The sequence below is a fragment of the Microplitis mediator genome, chromosome 5 (assembly GCF_029852145.1).
Source record: "Microplitis mediator isolate UGA2020A chromosome 5, iyMicMedi2.1, whole genome shotgun sequence".
In the NCBI taxonomy this organism is placed as follows: domain Eukaryota; kingdom Metazoa; phylum Arthropoda; class Insecta; order Hymenoptera; family Braconidae; genus Microplitis; species Microplitis mediator.
In genome coordinates, this window is record NC_079973.1 from 9860664 (window position 1) to 9879198 (window position 18535).

Consider the following 18535-nt stretch of genomic DNA (forward strand, 5'->3'; position numbering starts at 1 on the left):
TGCAGCAAATTTACGGTAAATTACCTCAAGTTTACCGTAAAAAATATTGCGTTACCGTAAAATTCTATATTTTACCGAAATTCTTCGAAATACCGTAATTTGAATCCGCCAAGGATCGCTCGTGTCACCAAACTCGCACTCGAGTATAAAACTGATATTAGAAGATATGTAAAAATAATTTTGTACTTTGTTATAATATAAATAAAATAAAAAATAATATATTTTATATATTTATTATATTCCTTTTATTTATTTTAAAGTTGATTATATTACACTTCAACATTTACAAGAGAAAACAAAGTTCTCATCTTTTAATACTTTGTTTTTTTTTGTTGCTTGATTGTTATATTAAATTCTTTTATATTTATATATTTTAATTACTGCCAAATTTTACGACATAAATTTATCATTTCAGCGACAAAAATTGATCAGAGATCATTTAATAATTAATAATAAATCAATATATAATTTATTTTATTATCATAATAAGAATTAATTATTATCACGCATAGAAAAATTCATAAATTATATTTATATTTATTTATTTATATATATATTTATACTTATTTGTTTGTTTATATTTTTATCTCTGATATACACATCGAAAAAATTTTAAACATAAACGGCTGACAAAGTTTATATATATTTATATATTACTATTTTGTATAAATATCTTTATTCGAGCAACATCTAGACTTTAATTAATATATTATCATATTTTTTTAATTTTATTTTACTTAAAATTAATAAAATAATAATAATAATAATAAAAGATAAAAATTATTGTGATATTTACATATAAAATATAACTAAACATAACTTTTGATAATGACATATATATACAAACCCGATAAAAAAATAACTCGTTTTTTTTTTATTAAATTATTTTCGTATTTTATTTTATAGAGAAAAAAAATGGAAAATGTGAAAAAACTTATTCGGTAAATTGCCCGTTTTTTTCCGGTGGTTTTTCAATTTAAAAAATTAATGAAAAGTTATAAACTAAATACATGCACTCGGGCGAATAAAAAATTTTAAATCCAGTTCTCGTATAGAAAATCAATGAAAAATTAAAAAAAAAAAGAAATTATTTTTAATTGGTGGAAGATTAAGTGCATAATTTATTCAACTGAATCGTTCCAATCAAAGCCCATGGGTAGTCGCGGAAGATCACTGCTGGCTGATGATTCATCTTCGCTACTGGTAGCAGAAGCAGTTTCCTCGGAAATCATCGCCTCGCCACCGGCTTCTTGTGGCCTGGGGCCAGTATTAGACTCATTGGTTGACACCAGCGGTGGATTAGCAACAATAGCGTTGGACGAAGGGTCACTGCGTGGTCTTCTACGGGCACAACGTGGGGTAGAATTATAATTGGGTGTCCAGTCACTGCTATTGGTAACAACGTCCGTTGTCGATACACTTTTGGATCGTGCTCTGATGTCCAGTGACTTTCTTGGTGTTCTTCTGAGTGAATGTTGTCGTGATACAGCTGGCCGGGAATCAGCATTCGGTAACGGATCACAAGACTCATCAATTTCTAGTGTCCAGGAGACTGAATCTCCTTTGTGTACCATAAATTTAATCATTGAACTTGATGTAGCGGGTGAATTTTTTTCCGCGGTTATCGAGTGCTCGATGTGCTCTGGACCAAGTGATCTAGATAGTCTTTGTGTTGGTGTCGCTAGTTGATTTGCTAAAACACTTACGACTTCACTTTTTTGTCTTAATCTCCACTGCAGTTCTTCATTTTTTTGTGTCACACGTTTATTTTGTTTTGAAATTTCATGGAATGAACCCAACAATATTTCATTCTCGTGAGCAATTTGACGTTCATAAGATTCTTTACTTTGTAATTGTGCTTTCAAATCTTCACATCGAGCTTCGAGAGTTTCAACCCGTTGCTCGAGTGCTTCTTTACCTTCAACTTCACGTCGTAAAATATCATTTTCACTCCTCATTGATGAATTTTCCTGACTACGTAATTCTAAAACAGATCTCAGGGACCAAATTTCGGCTCGAAGAACAGCCACCTGGTCGCTACTCAATGGCGTACTCTCTAGTTCCGATGGCGAATTGTCTGAATAAATCATAATGTCCTTAGATATTTTTAGTTCCTTATCCTTTTGATATTCTAGTTCTTTAACACGTTTTTCTAATTTATTTTTATCATTAACTTGCCGCTTTAAATTATCAATTTCATATTTTAACTTTTTAATCATAGTATTTTTAAATGACATTACTGGTTTAATACTTAATTTAAGAGATTCATACTCATTTTTTAAAGACTCTAATTCTGATTTAATATCTAATGATTCTAATGCTACTTGTTTACTATTCCAATAATTTTCTTTAGCTTTTATTTCCAACTCTTGCTCGGATTTTAATCTGTCTATTATTACTTCGTGTTCTCTTGCCAATTTGTCTAATGATGTTTTAAGCCGAACTTGAAATTCATCTCGTTCTTCTTGCAGTACATTTTCAAGGTCTTTTATTCGTTCTTCGTGAATTCCTTCCACTAAAAAATATATAATATTAATTAACAAACAAATTATAATAAATAATAATAATATTTCCAGAAAATATTTTTTAGAAACTTAATTTTCTCTTTTATTATTGAGATCTTTTTTTTTTAATTCCATAATTAAAAAAAAAATTTTATTTTAAAAACAATTGTCAAATTCATGTTATTAAAAAAAAAAAAAAACATCATTTTATTTTAAAAAGTATAAAAGATTTTTTTTTGCACAACTCAATGGCAAAGCAGTGAGACGTTTTATAAAAAAAAAAAAGGATTTCTTGGCACGAAAAATTTTTAATCGCTCAAAAAAAAATTTTATTTGCCCTAAGAATTTTTTTGCAGTATGAATTGAAAACAAAATTTTTTTGTAAGCAAGAAAACATTTTTTACACCAAGAAATTTTTCTAATCCTAAGAAAAGTTTTGTTTTCATATCACAATGAAAAATTTTTTTTTTTTTTTACTCTTGAATTCTTGAACAGAAGAACTCTCTTGAAAATTACCAAAATTCTTTTTGCTTAATTGTAATTAATAAAACTTAAAACTGGCAATTAATGAAAAAAGAATTTTGCTGTCATTTATATTATTATTATTTTTTTTTTCTGATACTTACAGCGCATACGAAGTTCATCAATTTCTTTTTCATGGTCTCGTCGCTCTTTATCAAGTGTCTCTTCTAAATTTCCATAAGCATTTTTCAAATTATATAATTTTGTTTGGGTCATCGCTGCATAGTCATCAAGCTGTAAAAATAATTATAATTATCAACAATTTAAATAAATAAATTTTTTTTTTTACTGTTTTACATAAAAAAAAATAAAATTTTGTGATCCAAGAAATAGCATATTACATACCTAGGCCAGTAAAACAAGAAAAGTCTCAGAGCACATGTAATTGTTGGCCGAGGCGAAGCCGAGGTTGACAAACATGTGGTCTGAGGCTTTCTTCTTTACTGGCCAAGGTGCGTATACAATTTTTCTGCTTTCCGGCTGGAGGGCAGAAAAAAAATTTTTTTTTGTGTAATTGAATTTTTTAAACTAAAATAATTACGGTATTGAAAAAAAAAATTGTTGAGTTGTAGTCGAAAAAACAATTACACTAATTACGTTGTAAAATAAATTACAACTTTTTAAACAGACATAAAATCCATGATCCTGAAGTTAGCAGACAATTAACACTTGGATTTTTTTTTTTTAAATAAATCAACTGTTAAAAAATAAAAAATAAAAATATGCACATTTAGAAAATTTTCAAAGCTACAATTGCAATTTTGTCAAATATTTTTTTTCTTATAATTTATTATTTAAAAAAAATTCTAAAATTTATTAGATATCGGCTAACTTTGGTCTCTTTATAAAACCATATTTTTTTTTTTACAACCTTTTCTATTATTTAAATTAAAAAACTTTTTAAAATTTATTATCCCACAGAATTTTAAACTGAATCCAGTACAACCATCTCTTAAATTTTTAATGGAAATAAAACATACTATAGTGTATTCAATCGTTCTTACAATACACCTCAAAAGTCGTTAATTAAAAAGTCATTAGTATCTGGTCGATACTTAAAAGAAATATATTTTTATCTCCAACTAAGACCTTGATGTAATCTCTAAGATTTAATAATCGATAGTTATTATTTTAAAACCTTAAATTTTCATAATCAATAGAAAAAATCGTTAGATAAAGATTAAACTAAAGTTTTACTTTTGAAAAATGAAAAAAATATTACCTGTTGCGTTAAATACTGTACGGTAATACATAAAGCTTGAATAATGTCATCAGTACGTTTTGCTTCATTATTAATATCAGTAGTTTGTGCTTCTTGATGACGAGTTTCAATATTTTTTACCCTCGGTGAAATAACAGGACTTGCAGTTGTTTCCTTAATAATGCGATCTGTAATAATTTCAACAAATGCCATCACTGATAACTCGCAGTCACTTATTTTTTCGTTACTCATCGGTCATAGTATATATTGGTACAACAAACAATCACTTCAATATATGTCTTAAATATCTATTTGTTTATTTTAATTAAAATACATACGACATAAATTAAAAAAAAAAAAAATGATTTTAAAAAAAATATCTTTTAGTTTCATTTTTACGTCGTTTTAATTTTATTCCTCGACGGTACGGCGACTTAAACTGCTGATAATCTGCCAAATTTACAAAGACACCCGGACGCATTTAAAGCGAGACTTATCCCTACTTATTTGTAGTTAAACTTTAAGCGCACCGACCAATCAATTGTCCGACGTCTATATATTTCATTGAAATCATCTTACTATTATTTTAAATGCAGGCGATTTAGGTTGCATTGAAAGTTTATATTTCGTATGTAGATAATAGAAAAAAATTTTATTAAAATCCCCAGTATCTAAGACTAGACTATCGCCCTATTACTCACTAGACGTTAAGTAAACATGTTAATATGGTAAATATCTACTTACAAATGTTACAAGAAGTATCCGTGTTTCAACAGTTTAAATATTTTTTCCCGGTTTATTTAATCTAATTCTATTTTTTTTCGAATTCCTTAATTTAAAGTTTTTAAAAATGTAAAATATAAACACTTTTTTTTATAAATATAAAAGTAAAAATTGATTATAAAATTTAAAACGGAAATTGGAAAAATTTTTGGGACAAAAAATTTTTTTATGCACAATGAATAATAAAATTAATAAAAATATGTAATTTGTGTAAAGTTATTTATAAGTAAGTTGTAAGGCACCAACTCGTCGATTTTAATAACCGGAAATACCAATTTCGCAGTTCATTTAGCGCGATACCCAAGGCCAAAATTTAAAATTACCGTAAATAAATATAAAAATAAAAAAAGTTTATACTAGTAATAAAATAATAAATCGAAAAAAAAAAGTAATACTGCATTGATAAGGATACACTAACTCATCTACCGGAAGTAATCTGTTACTAGTATATCAATTGCATAGTAATGTTTCAGTAACTGTAAGGCAATGGCGTGACAAAAACGATCGAAAGTTGCAATACTCGTTTATATGCAAACGTATGTCAGAATGATACACAGAAAAAATAAATTTCCTGGCGCAAGAAATTTTTTACATTATAAATTTAAAATAAAAATTTCCTTGACTAAAAAAAATTTCTTACCCCAAGGAAATTTCTGTTTTCTTGGTTCAAGTAAAAATTTCTTAGTGCAAAACTTTGGCTTGCATTCAGAATTGAAAACAAAAAAATTCTTGACGCAAGAAATTTTTTCTCGCATCAAAAAATTTTTGTTTTCAATTTATAAGAAAAATTTCTCAAGTCAAGTAAAAACTTTTTACGCCACAAGATTTTTTTTCTGTGTAATTCATAAATTGAAAATATAAATATATAAAGTTAGTTAGTAGTCCGGCGTGCGCGGTTTGACTGAATTAACTCAACAGCAAAATTATATATACTTGGTTGTATTTCATAAAATTTAACATGCTCGTACAACACGTCCCCTTTACCCTACTCGACCCTGTTATATTCTATATTATCCATTACCCACCCACTCGTATTGTACCGAAAACGTCCGACCGAGTCTCAGAGTATGATGTGATGTATGCATTTAAATTTTTTAGTCTGGGAAACATAATAAAGACGATTATATATTTCACACGATTAATAGATGCTCCCACGATCAAAAGTTTTACCACCACATCTACATAAATTTATTTATTAATATAATAATAACTTAATTACACACCTTTAATTAATCCAGATCCATTTTGTTGTTTTTCATTGGCACCAACACCATTAGTAAGAGTTGTTGCTCTTCTTATTGAGGATGATTTACGAATAGGTGTTGGGCTTTTATCTATAAATATACAAAGGAATATTCAAAAATAAAAAATAAAATTTATTTTAAAAATAAAATTTTAAATACTGACCAAGATTAAGTGGTGATAAATCAAGTGTACAGGCTTTTTTTGCATCATTGTTGAGTGTATTTTGTTTAAGACTACCTCGGCCATTAACAATTCTTCGCTGTTGATTAATATTAGCAGGTGATCGTTCTGAAATAAATTCAAAATAAGAAACACGGAAAAAAATTTTTAGCCAAAAAAATAATAAAATTTTTGATCAGTCGAAATTTAGCCAATGACTCGGCCTAAAAATGACCAAAAACTTTCTGTTCTATATTAAGTTGCTTGAAATTTTTTTCAAGATCTATAATTTTATTTAAAAAAAGAAAAAAAAATACTATGCGCGAAAATAAACCGACTCAATTTATCGGCCTGTTTCAATAAAATTCTACGGCCAAATTTACGCCACTTTGGATTAAATTGAACCCAAAAAAAAAAAGGATTTCTTGGCGGAAGTAAGAATTTTTTGGATCAATACTCCTTTTTTTTTGTATTTTATTTCGGGCAGATTTAGTCTCTTGGGCCAAATATTTTACCCGTAAAATAACGATAATAATCTGATGAAAAATATTAAACAGATAAAAAGAAGGAGCCCGGCATTAAGTGCCAATGAAAAATAAACAGGAAATTTGAATGATACTCGTGTGTAGCTAAACTGTACGCCAGAATATTAAAATAGACGACCTCGATGAGGAAGATTTCAGGTTGTTGAAAACTTACTCTATTGCGGATAAATATATATATTTAGCTTCTTAAGTATATTATAACGGTGTTTATAGCGTAAGATTTTTTTTAAAAAATATCACGACATATAAATTTAATGAATACATTATAATTGTTTATACCTCTTTTAAAACTTCCGAGTCCTATTTTTGATTCTCTTACTAAGTCAGCTCTCACTGGGGCACTTCTGCCCTTCGACCCCTGCTGTCCCATAATAACGGTACCGGTAAAAACTATTATCTCAGTAATATAAAAAAATTATCCACTGACCATCAACAATATTTATATATTATTCAAAAACTTTAAAAGTTTAATAATAATAATAATAAAATTATTGTATTAGATTGAGATAAAATTTAAATAATCGGACATCTAATTGCCTTGACCGTTGAATTTGCTCCGAGCCAATGCCACGAAGCTTTACAAGCAATAGCCTACATTGTCTGTAGCTGCCCTTGGAGCCTATTCTGAGACAAATTCTTGCACAGGTATCTAGCTCGGCCAATCACCCAATGGCTTGACAGATTCGTTTAGTTTCACGGCACGAAATTTCTCTCATCCTGTTTCTTTTGGTCTTTTCGTTTGAATAACTCGCATATGTCGCATTGCACCACACCATCAACATCATATTAAAATATCAACACTAATATCATTATATCCGGTTTGTTTATTCCATTTAGTTTATTTTTTATTTAAATCACTTGACTCAAATACTTTACTACTCCAAACTAATTGTCATTATTATTTTATAAACAAACATAGTAGAGTTTCGAGTTTATTTTTAAACATATGTGGGTATGGATATAAACCGAAGTGAACACCGTGGTACCACAGAACTGAATGCTATCTCTGGTACACCCTTTTCCCGTCGGCCTTGGCAGATCAAGCACGTGGCGACCAGGTGCTACACCTGTCTCCCGGACAGGGAGAATTGGAGGGAGAGATCGGGTATGAAACCAACGGTAAAGAGTTTAGCGGTGGTGGAGAAGGATTTAACAACAAAGAACCAACGGGAAGATTCAGGCAGATTGAGGGAAGGAGCAATGCCGGAAATAAACGTGTATATGCCGTTGACCTATTCGCACTTGCGTCTTATACTGTATGTGTGACGTTAAACTATACAGTAGTAGTTTATGTTATTATTTCAAATTTAAACAACTGGAGCACCGATCTATTATTGAACAAGTCTGTATTCTGTCTCCATAATAAATTGATCTCACATTTTCTTAACTAGTAAAATTTATTTAACTGATGGTATAATATTTTATGTGAAATATAAATTTTTTACTGGTCAATTGGTGACAATGCACTCAGTGAACTCGAATACTCGATTGATCCCCGAGTCCCAAGGATTTAATACTCGAGTGACCTGAATAGGAAACTCGGGATGACTGAATCGTTCAACGTAAAGAACAGACCAGCCAAGCGCATGCCGCCGAACACCGCACAGCTAAAGAGACTTGGAACTCCACGAGCTATCACGAGCATCGCCGAGAAGAACCGAAGGGCTTGGAGACTAGCCATCATATTATATCTTATGGATCGCGAGAGGGCAAAATACTTTACAAGATATTATATAGTTAACGACAACGTGTTATTTTTCCAACGAGTTATGTAACAGGGTTTTATTTTTTATTTACTTACTGGATGCTGTGCCCTTGCTTGTAGCACTGCTGATATCGCTCATTGAACTCCGAACTGAACTACGAGCAGTTTCTTGGGTAGGCGATGCATTACTTTGCCGTATTCTTGTTCTCCTTAAATAATAACAATAATTAATTTTAATGAGACCTATTGACCCTTGATCTCGGGGTAATTTAACTAATAATTTGTCTAGGTCCTTGTTTTAAAATAAATATTTATAATAAAATACCTTTTGTCTTTATTTGCATTGCTGTTATTATTCGCATCACCGGGCAAACGTTTTGCGGAAGCGACAGTGACAGCAGAAGATGAAGATGTAGACGAGGAGGACGAAGACGAAGAAGACGTTGCTACAAGATTTTGTAAAATTCTCGATTTTATTTCTTTCCGAGGTGGTCTCGTTCGCTGTTCAGTTTTACCGGCTTCAATTTTGCTCATAACCGCGTCCCAACGGCCGCTCTTTCTTGGAGACCTTGAGACCCGACGTGGTTCTTTGACGTCCTCTTTGACGCCACATTCAATCATGGCCTTTATTTTAGATGCGACATTTTTTTTCGGCATTTTATATTTTTTCAGTCCAGTTGAATCGGATTTATTTATTAGTTTTGGAGTTGATGATCTTTCAACGCTATCATTCGTCACGTGGATCACCGTAACTTCATTTTTTTCCGGGGTTGCTTCTATAGACATATCTTCTGGACTCTTTGGTACCTGTTTAAAATAATAATAGTAATAAATAATGATAATAGTTGTTAGTTTTTAATTAAAGATAATGACCTGCAAGTAATTAGAAATAATTTGCGGTACTTCAGGTTTAAGAATCGGCGATAATCGAGATTTAGGAGAGACTTGAGTATCTGGGGTATCACCAGTATTTGCAGTATCAGGAGTTTGATCTTCACTTAATGGCTCTTCTAGATTATAACGTTCGTCATGCCGCTTATCAAGATCTGAATATATTCCACTTGAGTCCATTTCTTCGCCAGCGAAGCTCGGACACCGACGACCAGCTGGTGCACAGAAAAGTGTACCATCAATCACTTGAGCACGACGATCGCCTCTACCAATATCTTCATGAGCATCTGCGTCACTCTCAGTAAAAAAATCGGAATCAGTCATAGGGTCTTGTAGTCGACAAGCTTGACAAGAACCCGGTAAATTATCTGGTAAAACTAATGGTGGATCTGGACCACGGCTTGCCGGTCGAGAATTTTCACCGTCACCTTGATAACCAGCTTCAAGACTTGTAATACTTGTTACCGAAGTAACAAAACTCATTGGCAATGAGGCATTAGATACTGCAACGCTTGAAATTCCTGCGGTTGTTGCTGTTGCTGTTGTTGTTGTGTTATTGGCAGTTTGGTGATCAATAATAAGTTTTACGTCGAGTGGTTTTGAATCATCAAGTGGTAATTCTTCTAATGACGGTGAGCGTTCGCAAAAATTACCCGGGACATCAACATCAACCACAAATGGAATATTTGTAGGTCTGGAAGCGCGTGACGAAGATGATGAGGTTACAGCAACTCTAGAACCAGTGAGATTTTCATATGAGGGCGTCCGGGAGCAACCCAATGCTATTGTAAAGTCGGTCATTTGGTCAGGCGTCAGTATTCCCAGGCTCTCGTCATGCTCGAACGAATTTTGCTTGTTCAGCACCAAGTACTGCTGCGATGTATTCAAGCAGCTTGATCCACTAACATCAAATGTACTACTCGATGACGAGTCAATTAGACAACTACTTCCGATGTCATCGATCATACTCGATGAATCGTAAAACTTACTAGAAATTTAAAAGAAAAAGAAAGTTCTATTAATTATGCCAAAGATTAAAAAAAAAAATGACAGTATTTATCTTGATAATTAACATACTTAAAGTATTTATCTTCCTTTCGTTGTGACGGTGAATCATGTTGTAAATTACTATCAGGATTCCATACTCCAGGTGATTTAAATATTGTGTCAGAGCGTTTCGCTATAAAAACAAGTATCCAATTAATACTCGCGGATGAAAATATTAAATAAATAAATAAATATAAAAACTTGCAAAACCTGTATCTGATGATATTGATGTATAATTATTGTCGCTCGTCCATGTTCTAGGTGTTCTCAATAAAATAGTTTCATCAGGATCAATCGGAGAAAAACATCCTGTGATAATTGATTTTCGCTTGTGATCCTGGGCTGGATTTATAATGGGAGTATGTTTTGACGGGCCAACAATCTTGGGTTTCAACAAAAAAGACGGACGCGGTACCCGAGAAACCGGTATTCTGCTCTCACCAGTGTTCTGTAAATTATAAAAATAAACAATTAAATTAATTACCAACAACACTAACCCATTTTATTATTATCACCTTCAACATAACCAGATATATAATCATAGATACATAATTATCATAGTAATTAAAAAAAACACAAATTACTGAGATAATATTTGAATAAAAATAAAAACTTTTCTTCCTGTTTGTTAATTTTTTTACAAGATAAATATATCGAGTTTGCAATCACGTGTAGAGTTCACTTGCTCGCACGATAACCTGGCCAACTGGCTTAGATTAATTTAACTTGGAGGTATATATTATACACGATTCAGGGCATTTGTACTTAAAACATGCCGACGCGCGCACATAAAACGCATGCGCTTTATCTAATTCTACTTAGACTCAAATTAGATGTATATAAAATGAATATATTTATATATCTGGTATCCAATATAATATAAATATGTTACAGTATAAATTTACGATGGATTTAAACAACGGCCGTTAGCCTCGTCAATCGACGTTTCACGACTAACGGCTTTCTACAATCACATATCCTACCATATATATTACTTGTAAACATTACATTATACTTTACACGCATCATTGCCGTGAAATTCTATGAATTAAAAATAAACAAGGTCGATAATAATGCTTATGTCATGCCGATTTAATCTATTGTTTGTCACAAGTACCTGCATTGCCATGTTTTTTTTTATTTAAATATTTCCCCACTTTGATTATTCTGTTGTTGTTTTAAAAATTCAAAATTTATTTATAAAAAAAAGTATATAAGAATTTAAAACAGCAGACGCATCGTTAAATGAATAATAAGTAGGCTACATGTATATTGTATGTAATGTATGATGAGAGCTAACACGATTTCATTCAATTGCAGGCGGTAATTCGTGCTAATTCACTCCGCCTACCTAACGTTGTATTCTTATTCTTATTTTACTCCGTTATGTTCTAACTTGTGATGTATTACACGAATGAATCGGCCTACTCGTGTGTCTTATGCTTACTTATGTTCTTATCTATTGTAATCATGGGTATCATGCTTGACACAAAAACGAGCCGAGTCTCATGTGTCAAATAATTATTATCAAGGGTATCCCCATTAAAAAAAATTTGATACTGAATTTAGCAGACGTCTAATAGTTTGAGAATTTTTTTTTAAATGATTAATTATAAAAATAAAAATATTTCAGAAAATTCCACCTGTAGTTTTTTTAATTTTCTACATGTGCATTTTTTTAGTTTTTTTTTTTTGTCTCTAATTGGCTGAAAAAAAATTCGAAAATTTTTAATAGTCTACTTACTTCAGGATCACAATTAGTCGACATCTAATTACTTTAGGATTTAAAAAAAAATGATAAATTATAAAAAAAAAATATTTAAAAAAATTGCACTTATGGTGTTTTTAATTTCCTACATGTGCATTTTTTTAGTTTTTTTTTTTTTGTCTCTAATTGGTTGGAAAAAAATTCAAAAATTTTTAATTGTCTACTAACTTCAGGATCACAATTAGTCGTCATCTAATTACTTTAGGATTTTTAAAAAAATGATAAATTATAAAAAAAAAAATATTTAAAAAAATTGCACTTATAGTTTTTTTAATTTTCTGCATGTGCATTTTGTAGGTTTTTTTTTTCTCCAAATTTAATTGTTAAAAAAAAAAGTTCGAAAATTTAATTGTCTGCTAACTTCAGGATCATAAAAAAACATATGTTAAAATATTTAAAAAATTTATTAATAATTTAACCAACAACATATAGGTATTTTATATATATTTATATATTTTTTTTATGAGGGTGTCCAATTAAATGTCATTTTCTTTTTATAGTATTTCATAATTAAATTTTTCTTACTTACAGTGAAAAAAAAAGTAATTATAAAGTCATGTAAAAAAAAAAGTCAAATGTCAATACGATAAATAATTTAAAAATTATAATAAGACGTTATTGATGCTAATTAAAAGCCTTGGCTCTTAGTTTGTTTTATTGACAATGATTTCTGACCGGATATAATTCTAGACTATCCACCGACTTGCAACGACGTTGATATACGTGTAAATACATATATATGTATTAACAATCAACAGTACATTCAATTTAAAATGTTATTAAGTACACATTACATAGAGATTCTGATGTGCGTTCATCAGTCCGTAAATCCGCACGCACACACGTTTTAATTCAACTCGTCTCGCACGCACGCGTCTTTCATTCTATTCATTTAAAATTTTTGTTTTTTATATCATTACACACACCAAGAAAATATATAAAACTACAATTAACAATACGGAAACTTAAAACTTATGTTGTTATTATTATTATTAGAAATTCACCATCTATAAATATAAATTATCTTTCAAAATATTTTTAAAATAAATAACTTGTAATACAAAAATAAAAAGATAAGGAATTAAAAATAAATATATGTCGAAAGATATTGATAAATAAAATACTTTGGACACGTCAACAATTATAATGAATTTCTACCAAAGTCTAATGATTTTGTGTCATCTTACACCTTATCGATACATTATTCCACCTGTTTAGTTTATCTCTCTCGCTCTTTCTGATACTTGCACAAGCAATGGCCGCGACAACCGCGGTAATTTTAATATACAAGTATGTAAGGAAAATATGTATGTATATATATTAAAATATCCACCTTTAACTCACACTCATAACATCGCTTGCACTCGGAATCTCAGCTCATTAGCATATTTAAATAATTTCGTAATTTATAGTACAATTATTACTTATAAAAAAAATATATACCTTCACTATAAATATAAACATAGATAATCTATAAATAAACAAAAGTATATTGCTAAGCTCGGTCGAAATTAAAAATTTAAAATTATACAATAACAATATTATCTTTGTGTAAACAAATTAATCGACGAATAATTATAATCATTAAGTAATTAAAATATGAATATATAAATATTTACTTGGATTAATGAAGCCTCGGCTTATGTAATTGACCTGACGTCGCATCTTCACAAATAAACTAATATATAAACGTGGTGTTGTCGACGCGGCAACTAGAGTTACACTACTTAATATTACATATACTTGTTAAAAACGACCACATGTTTTTTGCTTTTTGGCCTCAACATTGCATTGCACTGAGTATTTTATTTCACAGTGACACTGTCTATCTATATGTCAGTATGTAAAGTCTCCTTGTGCATTATCACGGACGATAACTTTACACTTTTATTCAAGGAAATATTTTTAAAATATTGATTATGAATAATATAAATAAACCGCGGGATTTAAATGTGACTGACTAGACTGGCTGACCATCACCGAGTAAACTCTGATTTCTACTTATACTTGGTTATTAACGCTAAGTAGTTGGAGGAGTAATGTCGAAGCCCGAGTGTCCGAAGCGTTTGTAGCAGCACGACCTTCGCTACTAACCGCGACTTACACCGTTTGTTCCATCGTAAGCAGCGATGCGTAAGCTCAGTACAGAGTATTAATGTAATTTATAAAGACTTAACAATCACACGGTGTAGTACGACTTGGAGCGCTACTTCTTGATAGTTGACGAAAATTTCAAAGTTTTCACGGAGAAAATGGGTCTCAAAAATTTTGATATTTGGAAAATTTTAGTAAAAAATACTAGTGTGAATCAATAATTGCGTTATTTTTATTATATATTACTAGGGACAAGATTTTTGCCTTAATTTTGAAATGAATCATTCAAATGTTTGAGATTGCCGCGAAAATATTTGTTTTACAATAAAAGTTTTCAAACAAAAGTTGTAGGAAATTTAATTTTCTAAAATAAATCTCTCGTATGATTTTTTTAAACGACCAATATTTTCACCGTAATTCCAAAATTAAGTTTTATAATGAGTGATTCAAATTTTTGATAATTACGAAAATCTTAATTTTGAAATTACGGCTTTTTTATTAGTCCTAATAAAAAATTATTAGAGACATTTTTTTTATAAAATTAAAATTCCCACAACTTTTGTTCAAAAAATTTTTTTATGCGACCAATATTTTTGCCATAATACCAAAAATTTCACACCATTAATTATTATTTTTAAATTAAAACAAAAATCCTGGCCCTATTTGTTACCAAATATATAAAGACCACAAAATGCCAATTGATACTACATTTTTATCTGAAGTATTGCTAGATTGTAACTTTTATTACTATTTCATTGACATGAAGAATAAAAATATTTTTCGGAGCAAGAAATATTTTTCACTATAAATTGGAGACAAAAATTTTCTTGGGACTAGAAAAAATTTTTTGGAGTAAAAATTTTTTCTCGCCCCAAGAAATCCTTTTTTTAGTGCATTCTTTATTAATAAAATATCAATTTATATGAAAAGAATATTCAATTATTACTAAAATAGATGTATATTTAATCGTACAATTTAACAGTTTTAATTTTGTAAAAATATAAAAATGAACTAAAATGTGTACCAAATACTTTACACTATGAAAAAGTAAATCTCTATAGTAATTTTTATAAATCAGATTAATACTCTAATATTAAATATTGTATTTGCATTAAATGGAGACATTGGACCGGTACACTGAGGACAGGATTCAAACGCGGGAGATCAAGGTTCGAATCTCGGTAAAGCCGAGTGATATTTTAATTTAAAAAATGTCACTAATGCTAAAATATGTGTCGTTAATAATAATAAGTCAAGAAACTAATGTTTTATTTTGTTTAATGTAATAAAATTTACTATTGTGAATAATAAATTTCACTAAATAATAGTAAAGTTTACTAATGCAGTTTATATGTATTCACATACTCAAATAATAAAAATTACTAATATGTAAAAATTATACACATCAATAAAATTTTAAGTTAACAAAACTAATTTATAATTTTAACTAAAGTTCCCTATATTTTTTTCTCCGAGTATATAAATATATACAATACATTCATACACAAGTGTCATATGTATGCAATATTGGTTTATATATATAGATATATTCATAGATCTAGATTATAGGTCATCTATGATACGCCAGCACGTTCGCTCAATCGATCATTCTATCCGACTTCTATTCGCTAATTTTTATTTTCTACAAATACTTATTTTTAAAACTTTCTTGTCTCCTGGTCTTATATTGCACACTACATTAACTAGACATGATGTTTAATTGAATATATATTATACTAAAATACGCACCATTGCATGTGTCATATATCGTGATTATAAAAAATATAAATAAAAGAAAGAGCTGTCAGTTTTAATAATCAGTACTTAGACTTAACAATATTTTTGCTTTTATTGGAGCACTATTATTATTATTATTATTATTATTATTAGTATTATTATTATTTTTATTTTATTTCTTGGTGTCGTTGAGCTTCTGACAGATTAAATAACACGCGCATGCCTCGACAATTACAAAATCACTGTAATAAGCGAATTTCATTGGAAATTTTTCAGGCACTTCAGGTCAATGAACATTTTTTTTTTATTTATACTAAATGTTAATTTTAAAATTATGAATAATTATTTTATTAAGAACAAATTTATTGCATTAATATACGAACATACTATCAATATTTTATATTATTTAAAAATATAATGAATAATCAAATAGACTTACCTTCGCCATTCTGAGGGTGGGTCAATTCCGCAATAGTTATTCACAATATGCTGGGTTGTTTTGTTAAATTTCAAGTATATACTTTAATTACTAATCGAATTTAATATATAACTATATGAGTAAAGTAAACAGTTATTCATTATACATTTATTATATTTATTTCAGACTTTTATTAAAACAGCAAGTAAACAGCAAATGCACTGAGTAACGTTACTTGTTGGGGATATTCGATGAACCGGCGTCGTTCTGAGCGCCGTATTGATCAACGGCGCGGTCATTGGGGGCGTCACTATCCACCAAGGAAGGGGCTTTTATCCAGTTTTATATCACTTTTCCCTTTGTAGTATCTGATAATATTTCGTTGATAAATTTTAACATTTTCTATTCATAAGTAACTGTAAATAATTAACTATTTATTTAAATAAATATATTATAATTATTGAACTTTGCACAGAAAAAAAGGATATTTTGGCAAAAAAATTTTTACTCGCCCCAAGACAATTTTTGCATTATGAATTGAATACGAAAATTTTCTTGAAACAAGAAAAAAATTTTTGGAGTGAGAAAAAATTTCTTGCGCAAAGAAATTTTTTTGAGTCCTTAAAAAGTTTTTGTCTTTAATTCAAAATGCAAAAATTTTTTTTACTCCTAAGAAAATTTCTGTTTTTATTTCATAATGCAAAATTTTTCTTGTGCCAAAAAATCCTTTTCTTAGGTGTAGAAAAACAACTTGATGACCTGACTTAATTAATTACCTCCTCAATTCAAAAATTTTTTTTTTTTTGTAAATACAAAGTTTGATATTTTAAAGTCATTTAAATTTTTCAATTATCAATTCTACAGACAATTGAAGGAAACCATTATTTTTTTTTGAATTCCATTTTGAAAATTTTGGCCGATAGAAATGAATTCGTTTTATTAATGAGCCCTGAATATTAATTTTATAATAACGGTCGTACCATTTACTGGTTGGATAAATATTACAGACAAAAAATATTTTGCGTAACTCATTGACCGGAAGAAAAATTCGAAAGGACAATTCCATAATTCATGTTAAAGTTTAAATTATATATCATAATGGACAGCAAAGTCATTTGAAATAGTTATCAGTACTCGTTCGAGCACGATTAGAATGTTTAAGTCATTCCAATCGATGTGAGTGGGCCATTGATGACTATCCTAGAATAATTATATTCCCATTGACAAATAATTTATTTCTTACTTACAAATATATCATCATACTTGATATGTTTGTTATCGGAAATAAATACATTACTATAGAAAATTAAATTTTAATTATTTTTAACTTTTCAAATCATTAATACGATTAGATAGGACTTGAGTTGATTTTATTTTTAATATACTTTTTCTCAATATATATAATACATAATTTCATATTGTAACACGTTTGTTATTGCATTTTCTTATTAGATACTTTTTGAAAGAAAATAATTATTAAAATTTTAAACCAGAATCTATTTTATTAAAAAAAAGGTTAAATTGTAATAATTAAATTAATAAGTATCGCTTATTTAATTAGTGTATATTATATATTAACTTGTGTTCATAAATAAAATATATTTTATATTAAGTAGTAACTTATAGAATAAAATATATAAAAATGATTTGAAATTATAAACGGGGAAATAGTCATTTAAATTTTACAAGATTTTTCCCTTCCACAGTAAAATTTCCCTTCTCGACAACGGCAATGGGAGTAGTTCGCTGTTCGCCACTAGACAGCGACTACCATTTGTAGTGTTCCTGGTAAGAAACTTATTTCAGAGGTCTTATATTCCATGACCGTTTGCACGAGTAATTAATCAACTTGACTGCTTTCCGATTGATGCAATATTAATCATCGTTGTAGATTATGGTTCAATAGTTGAAGCGTA

General features: G+C 29.3%; 1 protein-coding gene across 2 annotated transcripts; it reads right to left on the bottom strand.

Moving 5' to 3' along the window:
- Positions 1–419: 419 nt before the first annotated feature.
- On the bottom strand, positions 420–16809 carry LOC130669071 (serine-rich adhesin for platelets-like). 2 transcript variants are annotated; one of them, XM_057471747.1, is made up of 11 exons: positions 16641–16809; positions 10813–11050; positions 10633–10735; positions 9538–10543; positions 8990–9471; positions 8761–8873; positions 6418–6543; positions 6234–6344; positions 4249–4415; positions 3131–3260; positions 420–2515 (listed from the first exon to the last, which is right to left on the bottom strand). In XM_057471747.1, the coding sequence occupies exons 1-11, from the start codon at positions 16647–16649 to the stop codon at positions 1122–1124; spliced, it is 3879 nt and encodes a 1292-aa protein (XP_057327730.1). In that variant the 5' UTR covers positions 16650–16809; the 3' UTR covers positions 420–1121. The 2 variants fall into 2 exon arrangements, with proteins under 2 accessions (XP_057327730.1, XP_057327729.1); XM_057471746.1 differs by lacking the exon at positions 16641–16809 and adding an exon at positions 11118–11406.
- Positions 16810–18535: the final 1726 nt, after the last annotated feature.